This window comes from Sphaerodactylus townsendi, linkage group LG10 (genome assembly GCF_021028975.2).
Source record: "Sphaerodactylus townsendi isolate TG3544 linkage group LG10, MPM_Stown_v2.3, whole genome shotgun sequence".
NCBI classification, from domain to species: domain Eukaryota; kingdom Metazoa; phylum Chordata; class Lepidosauria; order Squamata; family Sphaerodactylidae; genus Sphaerodactylus; species Sphaerodactylus townsendi.
The window spans coordinates 39,788,666-39,807,302 of NC_059434.1; the positions used below are offsets into that span (position 1 = coordinate 39,788,666).

General features: G+C 46.1%; 1 protein-coding gene across 2 annotated transcripts in view; it reads left to right on the forward strand.

Annotated features, from left to right (window-relative positions):
• The window catches only part of SPOCK3 (SPARC (osteonectin), cwcv and kazal like domains proteoglycan 3), a 200,007-nt gene that overhangs the window by 163,900 nt on the left and 17,470 nt on the right, over positions 1 to 18,637 (forward strand). For both annotated transcript variants that reach the window (XM_048509463.1, XM_048509464.1), the window contains 2 exons: positions 14,573 to 14,794; positions 16,151 to 16,213. In XM_048509463.1, coding sequence (XP_048365420.1) covers positions 14,573 to 14,794; positions 16,151 to 16,213 — 285 coding nt within the window. The remainder of the gene's footprint in view (positions 1 to 14,572; positions 14,795 to 16,150; positions 16,214 to 18,637) is intronic.

The following is an 18,637-nucleotide window of genomic DNA, read 5'->3' on the forward strand; positions in this document are numbered from 1 at the left end:
CGCACCCAGTTCCCAGGCCTGAAAGCCCCGGGTGGTGGGCCAGGTGGAAAGCTGGCTGTGAAAAGCAAAGCGCTACCATAACGTGACGCCGCACACCTGCCGCAGTCTCCCTGGTGACTGCCCTTAACACCCCCCCTGGTAACAGGGCGTCTTAGGTCCCTCTGCCTGGGGCCCACTCCGCTTCTGCCAGCCTGCCACCAGCCGGCGCTTAACTACAAACATAACTTGGTCCACGTCAGGGAAGCCCGAAATCCTGCAATAGAAGGCGATGCCTGCCAGTTGCACCCCCATGGAGGCGTGGGTGCATCCCCCCGCACCATGGAGATGTACCAAATACTTCAAGCAGGAGGCCTGTAGGTCCACCCCGCCACAGCCGGGAAGCCTCTTGGACGCATGCGAGAAGCTCTGGAAGTCGCCGCTTGCGGCTCTGCAGCCATTACTGCTCGCGCTGCGGCGTGGCCGGTGCCAACGAAGTTCAAAACACCTGTGATGACGTCTCGCTGCCAAGGTTCCAGATGGGACGCCATGCGCATCGTCGCGGGGAACAGCTCTCGCCCCGGGAGCCAGGCGTGGGAAACGGTGATCCACCTGCTGGTGAGACAAGGCGTCAAGCAATCTCATTTTAATGTAAACTCTGGAACAAAAGCAGCTTTGAAAGAAATGTTATAAGCAAGGCATGTGGAGCAATTCAAATTGCAAACCAAACGCATGACCCGTGCCAACTTGCTTTCGGACTGCTCTATTCACCCACGGCCGCACCACAGCCTGGTTGTCCAGCATCAGAAAAGTACCCTCCCCTATTAAGCCAGAGAGGTCGTGCCAGATATGGCAAACTGCCACTCAAGATAGGAAACAGCTCCAGAAAAGGTGCAGAGATCCCTGGTGATGTCTGTGAGTGGCCAGGACTGGAGGCCAGAGGCCCTGGGCCCACTGACCCTGGAAATACACACCAAAGCCAAAGGCCCCGGATGCTGTCAGGGAGTGCACCTGCAGCTCCAGGCCGGGTTCCAGAGGCGCTTCCTGCCATAAGGGAAATGCCGTTGAAGCCCTCGGATGAGAGGACAACCAGACCTGCAGATCTTCTTTCAGGCCCCGAGATACCCTGATGTGATGGTCAGGGGACTTGCATCAGACAAAAGACCTGCGCGCCAGCCCCGTAGCAGAAAGCCCTCCTGCCTGGTGCCACCACCCTGCAGAAGCGAAATTGAGGTGGCTCCAGTAAGGACTGCACTTTCCGGCGCATCTCTGCATTTTCGCAGGAGGAGCACAGATTGGAGCAGGGTGGTAAGGGCCATGAGCTTGTCTGCAGGGAGAGATGAAGTACCCAGAACCGTGTCCAGGTGAATGCCCAGATAGCTGAGGGCAGTGGAAGGCCCCTCAGTCTTGTTGGGAGCCAAAGGGACCCCCAGCTTCGGCTGACCAGGGCCTGGAAAGCCTGCAGAGGCGATTTCGCGATCCCTGCGTGCCCTGCCTGCCAATACGAACAGGAAGTCATCTAAATAATGGGTCCTGCCAGCCCGAAGCGGCACCCTCTGGCCTGAAAGCCCATTCCGGAGGAAAGTGCTGAAAGTTTCAAAAGCAGCACAGGGTGAAAGAACAGCCCATGGGCATGGCTCCTTGTCCACGTACCAATTGCCTTGGAAATGGATGCCCAGCAGCTCAAAAAATCGAGGGGGGAAATGGGCAAGAGCCGGAAGGCGGACTGGATGTCACATTTTTTCAAGCGTGAGCACCCGGGCCTCGCCTGCCTGATGGAAACTATGGCCTCGTCCAAGGTGGCATATACCGCGACCGCAGCAGACCTGGGCTCCGTCTATGAAGTGATTGACTGAAATCACCCCGGGGGTGGGAAAGGAATGTTGAATTAAACAAAACTCCCCCGGGGTCTTCTTAGGCCAATCGACACCAATGGGGAGACCCTGAGGTTGGGGAGAGGCTGGTGGCTGTAAGGGCCAGCAATGCGAGCCGGCCCTGGATCTCTCTTTGTTAAGCTTTAAGTGAGCCACCACGCCAGGGAGATCCAATGAACTGTGACTTCCAAGTTTAACGCTTGTCTGAGTAGGCCCTCCGAGTGCCTTGATAGGGGAATCCTGAAACTCCACCCGGAGAAGCTCTTCCCCAGCGTAATGCAAAGCGCAGCACGCCTGTCATAAATAATGCAGCAGCCATTCCAACAGCACCCCCCAACTGGATGGGAGTGGGGAGCCAAAGACTGCAGCCGTGGAGCCGCAGGGTTTCAGTGTTTTGCGGGGGGGCAGGGCTGCCCACAATACCGGCTTCTTTTTGGGAGGGATCAAGGCCGGGGCGAGGACGGGCCTGCCGAAGAGGAGAAGCGCCCGGCCGGTAGGGGCAGCCTCCACTCTGCTGTGACTGCCAGGAACAGTTGGAGCAAAACGCGTGTCTGCGTATTTGCACGCCTTCGGCCAGCTGGCAAGCGCCTGCTGTTGAATTCCCCTAACAAAGCTCCTTTTGCCCACTTCCGCCCGGGTAAGGTCTGCTGGGTTTATCTGGGGCCGGATGGTCTTCATGTGCTGCTCCCTTTCATGGTCGGCTGGCTACCCGCGACCATCCAGGTTTGGTCATAAGATGAGATCCCAGCAGAACCCGGCTCTTGTGAGAAGCGCCTCTTGCGGGAATGGCCCTGGCGATAAAGCTATGGCTGCTTAACAAGGTTAGCCCGGCCAGCCGCCAAGCCTTGCAGCACGCATAAGCCATATGGCGCCGCCAATTGCCAAGCCCGCCAGGGGTAAGCTGGCCCGATGAGGGCCACCAAAAATTCCCGCGTGGAAACCCTGCAGCCAGTTGTTGAAATTCGGCCGCTCGGCTGCCACCGGTCCCTCCCGCTCACCAGTCGGCCTTCCCACCCGACAAGCCATGTTCCCCTTCCACGGCCGTAGGGAACTTAGCAAGATATCAATGTAGTACTCCATCTGTAGGCCAGGCCCTGGCTTCCCTGAGCTTCCTGGGAGATGGGACTCGGGAAGGGTTGCTGGCGGGTCATCCTGGGCCGGGCCGAGTTGGCGCCCCCCCGCTTCCCCAAGATGCCCTGGGCGCTTTGCAATCCAAAAGCGGGAGAGCGGGCACCTTTTCACCATGGTACCAAAACTCCCCGCTAGCCTGCACGCCATCGTCCTCAGTAGACTCACCCACGGCGCATGAAGAGCTGGAAAGTCGCCTGGAGGAGCAGAACGCCCTCGAATGACGATCGGCTCCTCCTGCCTTCTCGCTCAGAGGGGTCTGACGGATGTCGCATCCAATCCGACTTGGACGTGCTGACCGGGTGGCGTAAAAGCTGGGATCTCCTCTGCCGCCCGCTTCGGCGCTGCCCGCTTGAGCGGCGCCCGGGTCGCAACCGCGGCAGCCACTTATCGTGTGTAGCTCCAACTCCCCTGTACCCCGGCCATGGGGTGCCGGATACGCCCTGCCACTCCGGCCAAGGGCCGAGGAAAGGTGCAGGAGCCGTGATCCGCCAAGTTAGCGGACCAGGACAGGATCGAGGGCTCTGGTTCGGCTGGGTGCAAGCTTCGGGCGGGAGGCGAGATTCGGGTCGGCGCCTCTGAGACCGGCATAAGGGAGGGACCCTTCCTCCTCCGGGGAGGACTGCTCAGTGGGCCAGCGAAGCCTGCCCCGGCCCTCGACATGGGGACAAGCCCAAGACCCTACGCTGACACGCAGCTGTCTTTCGAATCGCCCGACCACGGGCCCCCACGATGTTCCCAATGGGCGGTCTGAGCCCGCGACCTATTAGAAAGGAGGAGGGCTTGGGCTCTGCTCCGAGTGCCGCCTTCCGTGGGGGGGCTCCCTGCTCTTTATCTGCCCGCTTCGACCCTATATAGCGAAATGGCTAAGTGACCAAGTCGCGACCAGAAGGAGAAAAGAAGAAATGAAAGTTGGAATCGAAGAAGTGCAGAAGAGCAAGGTAGAAGGGAGAAAAGAGAGAAGCAAAGCTAAGAGGCCGCGAACCAGTCTCCTTCCAGGCCTTGGCACACGGACGACGTAAACAACGCCCACCACCATGCCTTGTAGCTGGAGTCTGCCCTGGGCTGGGAAGGGCGCGGACTGGGAGAGGCGTCTTAATATACCCTGGCTCCTCCTGCCTTTACGGCTGGGAGCCAATCATTGCACCCGGTTCTGCAGCATGCCACCAGGCCATGCAAGCCCCTTATTTTGCTGCGTTGCTCACCCCGGCAGCAATGGCTGCCCCTGGTTATTCGGGTGCATCTAATTTATTAGTACTCTTGCATGTTCACACAGAGATGACCTTCTCATGGGGCAAATCCCCACTAGGAAAATAAACCTTGTTCCCCCCAGTTCCATAAGATACAGCACCTTTTCATCCCTGTCTCTGCCTCCCCACCGCAGCGTGCGTCTGTTGAGGGGGTCAAAGTTAATCCCAGGATCAAAAACTGTAACTATTTCCATGAGCCTGCAATCTGCTCTGCAGTTCTTTCCGAGCGGCTGTTGTGTTGGTGCAGGAATGGAACCCCGCAGCCCCTCCCCTCTGCTTGAGGAAGGTTTTTTTTTTTAAAAAAAATTCTGACTGCATAACTTTATAGAAACATAGGAAGTTCTATTTTTAACCTTTTAGCTGTGCAGCTTCGTTGGTACGCACACTCTGCGCTAGCTCTCTTTCTCTTTGCAGATTCATGCCTACAAAGCCACGACCAGCACACACACAAAAAACCCCTTCGCACACTCTGTGCCTAGCCCACTGTGGTTTGATTGGTGCATGCCTCCTAAGGTGGGAAAAATAAACCGTATTGTTTTCAATGTTGTTTAAACTAGGGAGCCCAGATTCTCCCTTTATGGTGGATTTGAAAGGAGAATCTGAGCTCTCTGAATCCTAAGCTCTTTGATAAAAGTCGATGCTGTTCTTCAGGAAAATGGACCAAAGAAGAAAAAAACAGCATCACTTGCAATGTTGTTTGCAAACGTAGGGAACCCTAGGTATGTTCAAGATTTAAGGACATGTTCTGGGGGGTAACAGGAATCTGCAGAGCTCTCCAGATGTTCAGGAACTACAATTCCCATCAGTTCTCTCTGTCAGCATAGCCTAAGTGTAGCCATGCTGGTAGGGGGCTGGATGGGAATTGTAGTTCCTGAATGTATTCGCTGAGAGGTTCACCGGGTTCCCACTCTGTCTCTATAGGCAATGTGATGGTGACTTTGAGATGACATGGTGCAAAAAATTGTTGATTTCGCTTAGGTTGTAGTGGGGGGAGGGCTGCATGTCTTGGGTCATGGGGGAGGTCCGCCCATACCAGAGGGCACTCGAAGATTTTTGCAACCAAGCTCCATTTTCCTAGCTCGTACTCCTGCTTTGAAACCTTGTTGAACATAAAGTTCATCACAGTCAAAATTGGTTCAGTTCCAAATATCTCAAAGGTAATGCTATCCTAAATAAGATCACAAAGTGGTTTAGCCACCCTATGGCAAAATGTTAGCCAACAACTTCTATTGCCAGTGGATAGTTTGGTATTGTAATAAATTATAGGACTCTTTCTTTAATGCTGTTTGTTTTGGGGTATCTTCAGTGAATAAATTCTGGACATAGTTGTGTTTTACCTCACTGGTTTCAAGAAAAGCTTTGGAAAAACATTTGGTTGATTTTTTTAACAATTGGTTTTTTGTTGTTTTTACAATTTATCTGGTTGTCCATTCTATGAATAGAAGCAACCAGTGTGAAATATCGAAGGCACTTAACGTAAATAGGAGACTCTTCTAACTGATTACGTCATTGGATTGGATCCAGTTTAAATTTTTCATTAGCAGAATTGAATGTCCATGCCTCCCTTCTTCCATGGCAGCTCACTCAAACCCACAAAATCTTCTGGGAGAATAGGGGACCCTAAGGAATACTGTAAGGAGTGGTCTGTGTCAGGTAAAGAGTGTGTATGTTACCTATATGAATTTATATTGACGATACACAGGCTATTCCATCCAGATGGTGGTGTTACCCAGCTTTCACAGGTTGCGAACTTATTTCTAAGGAATCTCCACACCAGCTGCTAAGAGTGTAACAGCACACAAATATCTTAAAGTAGCAATGGGGAAAATAACTCGAAAGCTTGGCAATGCTAGAGAGCGAAGGCTGGGTAGGGATCTTTTTAAGATTATGTATTACCAGAAACGGCAGAAAGCATCACTTGAAGGGAATTCAAGCAAAAGACCAAATTGCAGTTTAAATATTTTTATATAAATTTTGGTTGCAAACAATCACACAGTAAGAAGTCAAGGCACATACACACAGTTTCTAGGATATAGGCAGGAGGAGAAGATAGGGTGGGATGATAGGCGCAGGGAGTTGGGGAAGCAGGGACTATACTGGGTCCACTAAATTCAGCTAGAAGAAGATCTTGTAGATGCTCAAGGATTCAAATGACCAGCATCTGAATCCAGAAGCGAAGGGCGATATCAGTGTCTCCAACCCAATCCAGACCAAAGAGAAGTACAGGCTGGTATTGGAGCACTGGAATTAGGGGTTACTCAGTACTTTTGTACCCTTTTGCCCAGATAGGGGTGGGAACAAGTGAGTTTTAAGTTTCTTTTCCTAAATTCTCTGGAACTTCCCATACTGGTCTTGCTGGCTTGAGCTAATCAAAAGCTCATCTATTGTTCCAAGTACCCAGGACAATGTAGTCAATTGTGCTTAGATTAAATCAGGAAGCACAAAATGGCACATGCGGAAATGTCACTCTTTTGAGCCTCCACTCCAGATTGCTATTCGGATTTGGCTGGAGACATTTTGATTAGGACAGGGTGAGTGGTTTAGGAGAGTCATAACAATAGGTGGAAGAAATGCAAAGAAGCAACCATCTGTTGCTGACATGGTTTCTAGAAGAGATAGTGAAATGCAGCATCTGATACCAAGGTGTATTTCCATATTCTTTTGTCTTACAGTATTTCAGCAAGGTGTGGTAATCAAGATCATGCCCACAAACAAAATGAGACCTCCAGGTTATGCTGGAGTAACTCATCCCCTTGATTTAATCTTGCTAAACAGACCTTTTGCCTGAGGCCTGCTTCTAAGTGGACACACTGCTACACACACAAAAATATGAGAGGTGGCTTCTGCCAATTTGGTTTAACAAGAAAATATATTTTGGGGTGTCAAGGGCAAGGAGCGCTGTCGTCCGATCGACCTACCTTCTCTGCAACCGTCCGTGGGGAATGCACACAAGGAGTGGCAGAGGGCCACACTGCCATATTTGCCATCCTCCACTGTGTAAGGGCAGCCCTGCTGGTGCAGAAAATAGATGCACTCAGTTCTATGGTGGCGAAACCAGGAAGTCTGGGACAGAGGTGTAGCTGGGCAGAGTGCGCCTGGTTCTTTACTCTGTGTTCGCCTTCCCCCTCAAGTGTTTCGGTAGCCCCTGCCCCCCACTTGCCACCTTAGGTCAACCTGGAAAAGCAGCTTGTTCCCTTCAGGCTGAAAATGGCCTGGTAGGAACTACACTTCCCATAAGACCCTGGGGCTCGCAAGGTCTCCTGGGAAGCGTAGTTCCCACCAGGCCATTTTCAACCCTGAAGGGAAACTCAGAAATACCTCTCCAGCCTGCACTATTTCACTAAGGTAAGTGTGTGGGGGGGGATGCCATGGGAGGGGGGCACTGCAAGGGGTGTTTTTCCAGGTGTGCGCACCCCCCTTTCCCCTGGTAGCTCCGCCTCTGGTCTGGGATGCCATGGAGCTGTGCTGGGACCCAGATCAGTTGCCAGGAGGGCAGGCTGGGGTGTTCCCAGGGGTGGAGCTGATATTAGTTGGCTTCCACCAGCATTTCATCCCAGGAACACCACACTTTTGTGTGGCATGAACCCATCTGGACTATGGGGCTCTTTGGGCAACAGGAGGGTTTGTTGCTTCCCCTTCCTGCTGAACCACCCAATGCTCCTTTGAAGGCAGTGTACCACCTCCATCCACCTCAGTGCTCCCCCAACAATCTGGATTGTTCTGTTATGTAACACATGCAACTAAGTTTACAAGAAATGTCCTCCTTTTTGTCAGTAGGCCAGCCTTAAAACGAATTACAAGAAAACTAAATTTATGGTTGATTTTTTATAAGTTTCAATCATTCTACTGGTGCTTGAAGAACAATATGCTAGAACAAATTAGGTCTACAAGTATTTAGATCTTCATTTTTAGGGGCTGGAAACAGTCAGTATATACAGATCAAGCGGCCTAATTTGTAGACCTAATTTGTTCTAGGAAATAGTTCTCAAGGATTGCATAGCCTTTATAGATTTAAGAGAATGGATCCATTCTTGGCTGCTTCGGAACTTTTTGAAATTGGAACTCTAGAAAAAAATATGATTACGTGACCTAGTGTGTGCCCCTTTCCAATTCTATCATTGGAATCAATACAAAATGGGTTTTGTAGCAGAGCCCTTTTAGCAGCGTATTCATCTACTCCTGCAAGTACAGTTTGTATGGAAGTTGGCTTAAGTTCAGTTTAATGTAGGATAATGCTGCATTTTCTAAGCTGTTAGCTGAGATACAGTTATTTGTCTGAGGGCAACCTCTGAAGATTTATTTTAAGGAAATGCATAATACAACTAATGTACAAAGATCAATTGGAAATGGTTAGTTAAAAATGTCATTTCCAGTCTTGTCCTTAGTTAATATTGTCTAGTGATTTGTCAAAGCCAAATCTAAAGTACAGAATAAACTGGAGAATTCTGGAGGTAGAAGAACAACAATATGTTGCTGCTTTTAATAAACTAAAAGTTACCCAATTGTTTGCGAATCTTGCTGAGCCAGGTGCAGCAACTGGATCATTGAGCATCCCTCCCTGATCACAAGCTGAAAATGAATTTAATTTTTATAACAAAACGGTCTCCCAGGGAAGGTTAAATAAAATTTGTAATGAAGATCACCTGTATGTTTACAGTATTATAGGGAAGATAGAAGATTTAGTTCATTACCTCTTGTTTTTTAAATTGTGTGAAACACAGCAGAGGTTATTATTGAAAAACTTTGGGTCTCTTGGGATAACCTCATTGTTCTGAGGGATTTTTTTGTTAAAAAGATGGACAAAATATATTACAAGTGCTTGAAAGTAAAGAAAAAGCTGTCAATTTTAACCTTGCAAAGCATGTAATTTTTCTACGCAAAATCCTTTTCTCTGAGAAGAAACTACCTGTCATTCAAAAACATTTCTACTGATCTCATTGGAAATAGCAAACTTTAACACAAAAGTCATGGGTTAGCAGTATGTTTATGTGTAGTTTTCCTTCATTGGCTTATTTGAAGAGAAAAAAATAATTTATTCTGAAGATGCTAAAATTCTATTTATGCTAAACCTTTGATTAAATCATGCATGAACAATAATTTGTCTGACTTTTCAAACCTTTTGACTCTAATTTTGTTTGTTGTTCTTAGAGAGTGCTTGAAGTAGCTGAACAAAACTGTTTTTCATAAAGTTAGTATTTATTTATTCGTTTTACATTTATGCTCCATTTATATACAAGACCTCTAGGTAGCTATACCATTAAATAAATACATCAACATGCAAAAATTTAAAACCCTAAACCCCACCCCCCCAATCAGCAGCATCACAAAGGAGACATCCAGGAAGACTAAACAAATGCCCTGGTGAAGAGGAAAGTATTTGCCAGGCACCTAAGCCCATACAGGGTAGGTGCCTGGCAAACTTCTGATGGGAGGTTATTTCAAAGACTGGGGGCAATCACAGAGAAAATCCTCCATATGTCCATCCTGGTATCTTGGCAGAATAAATTATCAGAATAATATTATCAGAATAAATTATTTTGGCAGGAGGAGGTACCACAAGGAGAGCCTCTCCTATTACCTTAGTACACAGGCAGATACATACAGGTGCCTGCTTTCCTTTAGTTAGGCAAGGCAAAAGCCACATTGTATGTTAATCTCAACACCTTGAATGCACTAGCTGGGCAGGGTTGGTGTGCTGCTACAGCAGCACTGGCAGAGAGGAGGCTCAGATGTCTGGGCACAGGAACAGCTGTGGTGGCAGCTGAGGCAGGGAGATGCCCAAACTGCAGACAAACTGATAGCCAGTACACAAAGTTCAAGCCCAGTCAGGCTAGGCCAGTTGGCCTACAGCCGGAAGTTGTCCACTCCTGAAGGAAACTCTCCGAAGCAGGGTGAAAGCAAGTCAGATAGTCAAATGCCAAGGAATCTATGCACCAGATAGGAGTAGCCAGAATCATGGTCATTTCCAATCCGGTCCAAGATCAGAACAGTGAAGCACAAGCAGTGTCAAGAAATGACACATAGCATCCATGGCTTCGGTTTTTATAGCTCCTAATAAAATCCAATTGGGTTGTCTGCATGAGAGGCTCCTGGAAAGACTCAGCATGCTCTACTGCACAGTGTCAACTTTGCAAATGTGCTGACCTTCTTCTCCCTTGCAGGGCCACTCTAAGGCCCTTTCCGCACGGGCCAAATACAGCGCCCTGGGGACGGCAAAAACGCCATCCCCAGGGAGTTGTTCACATGGGGGGGCACAGCTGCTTCACAGCCACACCACCCTCGCTCCTCCCCAGCGGTGCAAAGCCGCCATTTTCCCACCTCGGCTCCCCCGGAAAGCAAGGTTTTCTTTGAAAACGGGCGGCTTCCAGCCACCGGCCGTGCTGACGGCCAGCAGCTGGAAGGCTTCCACCCCTCCCATGGCCACCGCCTCTACCTTCTCTTAAGCACCGATGCGGTCGGCGCCATGAAGAGCACGAGGACACGCGGCGGCCAGCTCCTGTGACTCGGGCGATGGGAACTGGCAGGGGTGTGTGTCTCCCTGGCCTTACGCGACTTGACGGTTGCTACAGACGATGGCCAAACTGAAATCGGCGGCATACCCTCGGCACCGGGCTCTCCCTTTAGCACGTTACCGGGACTGTCTAGGTGAATGGTCCCAGGGGTTGGGTCGGCGTCATATGCGCCCGACCAACCCCAACGTCAATCATCTTGCGGAAATGGCCTAAGTTTCTGCCTACAATGCTGTGCTGTATCTGGAAGTCAGAGGAGCTGTTGGAATCTTGCCCAGTAGTTCTGACAACCCCTAAGCCTGCTTCCCGTGGTTCTAAATCTTCCCCTTATATTGCCACAGCTAGCTCACTCCTCAGAAGCTTGAGTACTTCTTCATCTAATGAACTCTCAGCCTTGGGTGAGGTGGAGTATGACACTGAATTTGGTTCAGAAGTGAATTGGGAGCCAGTGCAGTTCCTTGAGGACCGGTATGATGTGCATCCAGCCAGATGTACCAGCAAGCAGTCTAGCTGCTGCATGCTGCACTAGCTCCAGCCTTCAGATTGTCTTCAATGGTCGCCTCATATAGAACACATTATATTAATCCAATCGTGAGGTTACCAGAGCATGTAACACTGTGGCCAGGTCCCCTTTGGACAAAAACAGGTGAATCTGTCAAACCAGCTAGAGCTGCTGAAAGGCCCTCCTGGTCACTTCTACCATCTGAGCTACCAGCAATGAGTCCAGGAGTCTTTGGGGGGGGGGGGGCAATACAATCCCATCCCAAACCAGGTGCACCAGAATTTCATAGATTCAGGAATCCAGAACACAGATAACCTCCATCTCATCTTAATTCAGCTTCAATTTATTAGTTCTCATCCTGCCCATCACTGCTTCCAGACAATGGTTCAGCACATGGAGCACCTCTCTTGACTCTGATAAAATGGAGACATAGAGCTGAATACCATCTACACATTGGTGACACCCAACTCCAAATCCCCTGATGACCTCTCCCAGCAGCTTCTTGTAATCCAATTGTAGATGTTAAACAGCATTGGAGGCAGGATCAAGCCCTGGGGAACATTAGAAGAGCAAACATGAGGCTTAGGGTTGCCAGCCCTGGTACAGAAATTCCTGATATTTTGGTGGTGGAGTCTGGAGAGGGTGGGATTTTAAGAAGGGAGGGACTTTAGAAAAGGTATAATGTATAGAGTTCACCTCCAAAGTAGCCATTTTCTCCAATAGAACTTACCTCTGTAGTCTAGAGATCAGTTGTAATTTTGGAGGATCCCAAAGTCCCATCTTGTGGCCCAGCGGGCCCAAAGTGCAAGTCCACTGCCACAGAGAAAAAATGAGGTTATTGATCATACCTATGACATGCCTATAACATTCTGAACAGTGAGTGAGGGCTTGTGTGGTTTGAGAGAGATAGAACAACTTTTTCCTATGTGTCAAACTGCCTGGAAAACCTCACTCCAAGATCTTCTTGAGCATAGGAAAGAGGGAAGGACAGTTTGTGAGATGATGGGTGTTTTAAATTCCTCAATTCACAATTCCTTCTCTAAAAGACAGACATAAGATGTTATTGTTAACTACTGTAGTGATTGAAAAAAAATGCATAAATGTTAACATTAACACTGTGAAAAACTTTTACCATAACCAAATTTTGTAAGTTTACTGTTATTTTCTTTTAAAAATCTTGAGTTTACAAATGTTATTGCCTGGGAAGTGTTAATAAGGTGGTGATTGTACTTTATTTCTGTTCACTTTATGTTCTCCCACCTTTGTATTTATAATAAACAGTAAAAATGTTCTTCAGCTTCTCAGCTGAAGCACCTCTCGATCAGACAAAGAAAACTACTCTGAGTGGTACACAAAATAACCCCTTCTTCCCTCTCTGTCAGGAAAGTAAAAAAGCAGGCACCTCAGGAGACACTTTAAAGTAAAACAACAAACAACAAAAGGAGATTTTATTTACATGAATAAAGAAGAATGATTTTGGCAAATGAATAAATGTTAATAAACAAGAGGCTGGTATTGAATGGTTCTTATATACAAATAGTTACAGTATCTTCATAAATGCTACAAGTTTGTCACAGTCACTAGCTTACTGTCTTTCTTCAAAATGTTACATTCAATTTATTTTAAATAGACACACACACACACCAGTTTGGGTGACACTATATTCAATTGGACTTACTGTTCGGTTGAAAAGACCTTCCTTTTACCCTCAGGTAAATATTTCAAAAACAGCTCTTTAGACAACAGCTTCTAGACAATAGTATCTGAGTGTGGTTTTCATCAGAGTTAAACAAAGATGCAGCCCATGTATTTATTTTAATGTCACTGTTTTTTTGTTTTTTTCGCTGGAGACTTATAGTACAGATTCATCTCTTTTAACCTGACTCTCCAGTTCCTCCAAACAGAGTAGCTTTACTAATTTAGGACAGAGCCCAATCAGCACACACCCGTTCATTCTGGCACTCTGATTAGAACTCCTCCAAAATCTCCTCACACAGCCTTTAGAATTCTGCCTTTTGCAGCCAATCAATCACAAGCAGTCCTCACTTAACTCTTTGTGTGCTGCAGCCCACTTGCAGTAAACAAGGCTGAATGTTGGTAACTGTCACACCATCCAAGCCAGTGCCATTGACAGGTATATTTAAAAAACTGGCAACTTTAGTAGTATTTTTTAGTATTCAGGGTGCCTCAAGAGTCACATCTCTTTTTCCTACAATGTTCAAACATCCTGGTTGAGCTATAGCTGTGTGAGTTTGGAGTTGTTAGATGCACATCGTACTGAACATGGTATTTAGGATATTAATTGAGGACAAATATGTGAATCTATGTTTAGCAGGACTGATATTGTTTGCTGTTTCATTGCATTGTTGTGGATCCCTAATATTATTAAATAATTTTAAATGCATTTTATCTTTTAAATGCAGCCCCATAAAACCATCACTCTCAAAAAGCACAAACATAAATTTTAAACAATAATGGAACTGTTTGGTTACCATTAAGAAAATGTTGGCATTTGATTACTGTTCATATGTATTGTAATGAGAACATGCTATTTTTTAAAATCTCAAACTCCTCAACATTTCATTGGAAGCAAATAATAAATATTTTCCTTGGTGAAATCTTTCATTAATGTTTGAAAGCACAGAGCAACTTCACCTGTAGTAGGCACAACTTCACCTGTAGTAGGCATGCTGTCTGGCTGTACTTTTGTTCTGCAAACAGAAAACAATTCAATAACAGAAGTCAACATAATTATTCCTTCAGGAATTTCTACAGTAGATTAGGGATCTAAGGGACAGTCATTTTTCTGGTGTCTCCATTTTCTCCACATACATCAGCCAAATCTAAACTCCTCATATGAGAGGACAAATTAGTAAGCAAATGAAGCTCACCTTATTGAGAATGTAGCTTGTATGACAGCACACTGATTTTCTTGTATTTCCTTAGGTTAAGCTATGCTTCATACCCATTCTGTGTAATCCTATTGTTGTTCAGTGTTCTTATTCCCAAGGTCTTGGTCTCTTGTTTCTCTTTCTTTCTATGTGATTATGCTATTGAAGTCAAAGTATAGGGATTCTGTGTTAATACAATTCTGAGTAGAACATATATCTAATTGAACACAGTGAGTTTAAATAGTATATTTAATAAGAGATTCATTTATTAATGCTTTTCTGCTGTTAAAATGTTACTTGTAAGCCTATTAACAACATATGCTGTTTTGACTGGTGCCCTGTAGTACTGTTTACACAAAGAAACACTCTTGTTGCTGACTGAGCTGTGTGCCTGCTATGCCTTTCTATCTTATCTGATTACCTTGAATTTTTGCCTCTTTAGGATTTGATACCAGCATTTTACCGATTTGCAAGGACTCTCTTGGCTGGATGTTTAACAGGCTTGATACAAATTATGACCTGCTATTGGACCAGTCAGAGCTTGGAAGTATATACCTGGACAAAAATGAACAGTGCACCAAAGCATTCTTCAACTCTTGTGACACATACAAGGACAGTTTGATATCTAACAACGAGTGGTGCTACTGCTTCCAGAGACAACAAGGTAGTAGTCAAGAATAACTTGCAGATACTGATGATTAATGTTTAATCCTAGCTGTTTATGAAATATTCAAAATATAATCGACAGGGCCGGAGTGAGGGGGAACTGCGCCCGGGGCACGCATGCATCCTGCACCCCTGCCACTCCTGTCCCTTCCATGCCCCCACACTGGTGTGCACCTGGTGCATCATGCACCCTCCCCCGCCCCTTGGCGCTATGCCCCTGATAATCAAGAACGAAGTAGAATGTGTGAAAATCTAGCATTTCTAAGGACTGTGAAAGTTATAATGGATTTTGCATTCACTATGTACCTTACACTCATGGTTTTTGTGCATACTAAAGTATTGGACAAGAGCAATGAAAATATTTCCAGAGATGTTCTGCTTAGGCAAAAATCTGTGTAACCTAACTGCCTGCTGTAACACAGCATGAGTGCTTGTACTAGCAATATAGAGCAGCATCACTAACTATTTTTGATTCAATAAACATAAAAAGAGAATATATAAATATTACATCATATAAATATGATGTAATATAAATATTAATGCAAAGTTTTTTTAAGAGAAAATACTCAGAATTATATATCGTATAAAAAAGAGAGACTTAAACTTTGATGTAGTAGTGCACTTCTATCATAGTATTAAGTTTCTTATAATGCTCATACTCACATTCTTCATTAACCTCATGAGTACTTTGAAAAGGAGTTTAATTCTAAAAGTTGTTTTGTTTCCCAGTTAGGGTTTCAGGTTTTAAGATGCTCATACTGGGAAATGGAATTTTGATTTATTTGGCAGGAGCCATTTTTTTCAGTTTCTAAGCCACTGGGTTGGGGCAGTGTTGTTCCTCTTTGAAATCCTACCTTATCAACAATCTCCATCCTAAAAGTGTCACCAGAGGCCCATGAAAAGCTTTATTTGGGTTGCATCCTGTTATTCAGAACTGATGAAAGGCTGCAGAGTAGCTCTCTAGCCAAGAAAAAATGTCTTCATTACTTTATCCCTAGCTGAGACTTTGTTGGCTGCCTAGGCAGAGGGCCTGTTACGCTGTGTTTATAACAGTTGAATGGAAGGCTGAATATATCTGTATATCAGATACTAGGAAAAAAATGAATGCTGGTTGCCGTTTACCCTGTATGTGAAACCTTAGGAATGCCAGAATAGCCAGTGACGTGGGACTGTATCCAAAACTTCTTGAGACTAGGCAGAGTTTAGGGTTACCACAAATATACCTACAGCATTTCACCCCTTATTCAAATCAGTCTTCAATAATAAAGGCCATTTTAAAACTGTATGCAATTTAAGTTGAATAATCAATTTCTCTGTTCTCAAGTGCAACTGAAATTTTAACATGTCATTCTAGATCCACCTTGCCAGACAGAGCTCAGCAACATTCAGAAACAGCAAGGGGGAAAGAAGCTCCTAGGTAAGTCATAGATCATTCTTTTGAAGTTTTTATTGCTTACATAAATAATCCTACTGAAACTGCAACACAAAATCAATATGAATCCTAAAATGATGGACCAAACTAAATTTCAGTTACAGAATTTATAAAGTCTTTGGAAGCTATTAAGCTTATTTTTATTACCTTCTCAATCCAAGATACTATATCTGTTTTATTAGAGTACTAGAATGTCCATTTATACTTTAAAAAAGAGACAGGAAAGAATGACAGAGAAGGGCTGGTAAATAATGGTAAATAATGTTTCTCTTTTAAAAGTCCTCTACTTTTTCCTTCTGAAATCAAATCTCTTGTGAAGAATAAATGTGTACATAATTACAGTGGTAAAGATTTATTATTTCTATATTTACTGATAACTGTGGTAGTAAGTTATCAAACTTGAAGACTACTGTATATACTCATGTATAAGTCGAATTTTTCAGCACATTTTTAATGCTGAAAAAGCTCCCCTTGACTTATATGCAGGTCATTAAAAAAATTGTGTGTTTTTACTTTGCCGGCCAGCAGGGGGCGCAGTTTTTATGCTAGCAACACCAAAATTTCAGGGTACCCTCAGAAGACACTCCTGATGATACCCAGCCAAGTTTGGTAAGAAAGTTTGGTTTTGGGGTCCAGTTATGGACCCCCCAAAGGGAGGTGCCCCCATTCCCCCATTGTTTCATCAATGGGGAGCTATTAGTAGATGAGGCTACCCTTTTGAGGGTCCATAACTTTGGGACCTCTTCTGAACCACTTTCATTTCAAACCTGGCTGGTCTCTACTCAAAGAGAGTCTCATTATGATACCAGCCAGGTTTGGTGAAGTTTGGGTCAATGGGGATCCAAAAGTTATTGGACCCCCCCAAAAGGGTGCCCACATCCCCCATTGTTTAGAATGGAAGCTAATAGGTAGATTTTCCATTTCTGATGTAATATCCCTCTTAAAAAATCTAAAGTTGGGTTACATTTTGACATACAGGATGATGATGAGGGGAATCCAGTTTCTTGAAGGATTTTAACTCCTGTGTTTTAGCTTGGTTTGCTGTATTGAGCTAAGGTTTTGTACTTCTTTAAAGTTACCTGTTGGAGACCATATTGTTCTTGTTGACCCTCTTTTTTCCACTTACAAGAGCCAGTTTACTGTTTTTCTTTGAAATAAATATTCAAAAACATTTAACCTACTGATTTTATTTTTATTTTATTTATTTATCAGTCTTATATACCGCCCAATCCCCGGCGGCTCTGGGCTGATTAACAAATAACATCAAATTTCTAGATACATATACAGACTGTAAATAATTTCTAAATTAGATTTAAAATGGCAACAAATAATAAAACAATAAACAATAAACAAATGCCCTCGCGAATTCCTATTAGGACCCTCCCAGGAGGGGAGAAAAGCATGGGTCACATAGATAGTAATAGAGCCCAAACATGGGAGGGTGAGAAGAGGGCACACAGTCAACGGCTGGACATTCTTCCAGAGGCACGGTGGAACAACTCCGTCTCTGCAGGCCCCAAGGAACTCACCAAGGTCCCGGCGGGGTGCCGGACAACTGGAGGGAAGAGTGTCTCCACCAGGCAGGGGGGCCAGAGCTGTAAAAGTCCTGGCCCGAAAGTGGAGGCCAGCAGCATCATTGAAGGGCAGGGACTACCAGCAAATTGGCCTCTGGCTGAGCGCAGAGGCCTAGTGGTAGGGACATATGGGAGTAACGCGGTCCCGAGGTATGAGGGTCCCCAGGCCCGCGTGAAGGCCTTGTGCTGTAAGCACTCCATACCTTGGAAGATACAACTCCGAAATTCAACCGGGGAGCCAAAGTGCAAGCGACTACAGTATTGGTCGAATGTAATGGTCCCGCGGAAGAAGCCTCCCGTGCAGTGAGCAAACGAATCGGCTGCATTCTTGGACCAGTTGTAACTTCGGATCAACCTCAAGGGTAGGCCCGTGAGAGCGTAGAGCGAAAGTTACACAATAGTCCAACCTGGAGGTGACCGACCGTTGCATGGATCACCGTAAGGTGGCCAGGTCTGGCGTGGGAGAGGAAGGGGGCAGCAGCGAGGCCTGTCAACCGAAGATGGAAAAACGCAACCTGGGTTATATATGGGCCACCTGGGTCTCCCCACATTGAAAGAGATCGAATCCAGGTGGACCCCCGAATTTCTGCGGACTGAGGGGCCTTCTCGGGCGTAATGAGCCCCCCCTCCCACACCGCCCGGCTGGAAATTCCTCCCTCCCCACGACCAATGCACTGCTTTCAGAGGACTCTCCTCGTCTTCGATGGATTGAGCTTTTAACCTTGCTCTAAGTTGCAAACCAACCAGCAACTGCCTTCGCAAACAGTGCTGGAGAGCTGCAGGCGATGGCCGCCCCCCCCTCCATCCAACAGAATGAGCTGAGTGTCATCAGCGC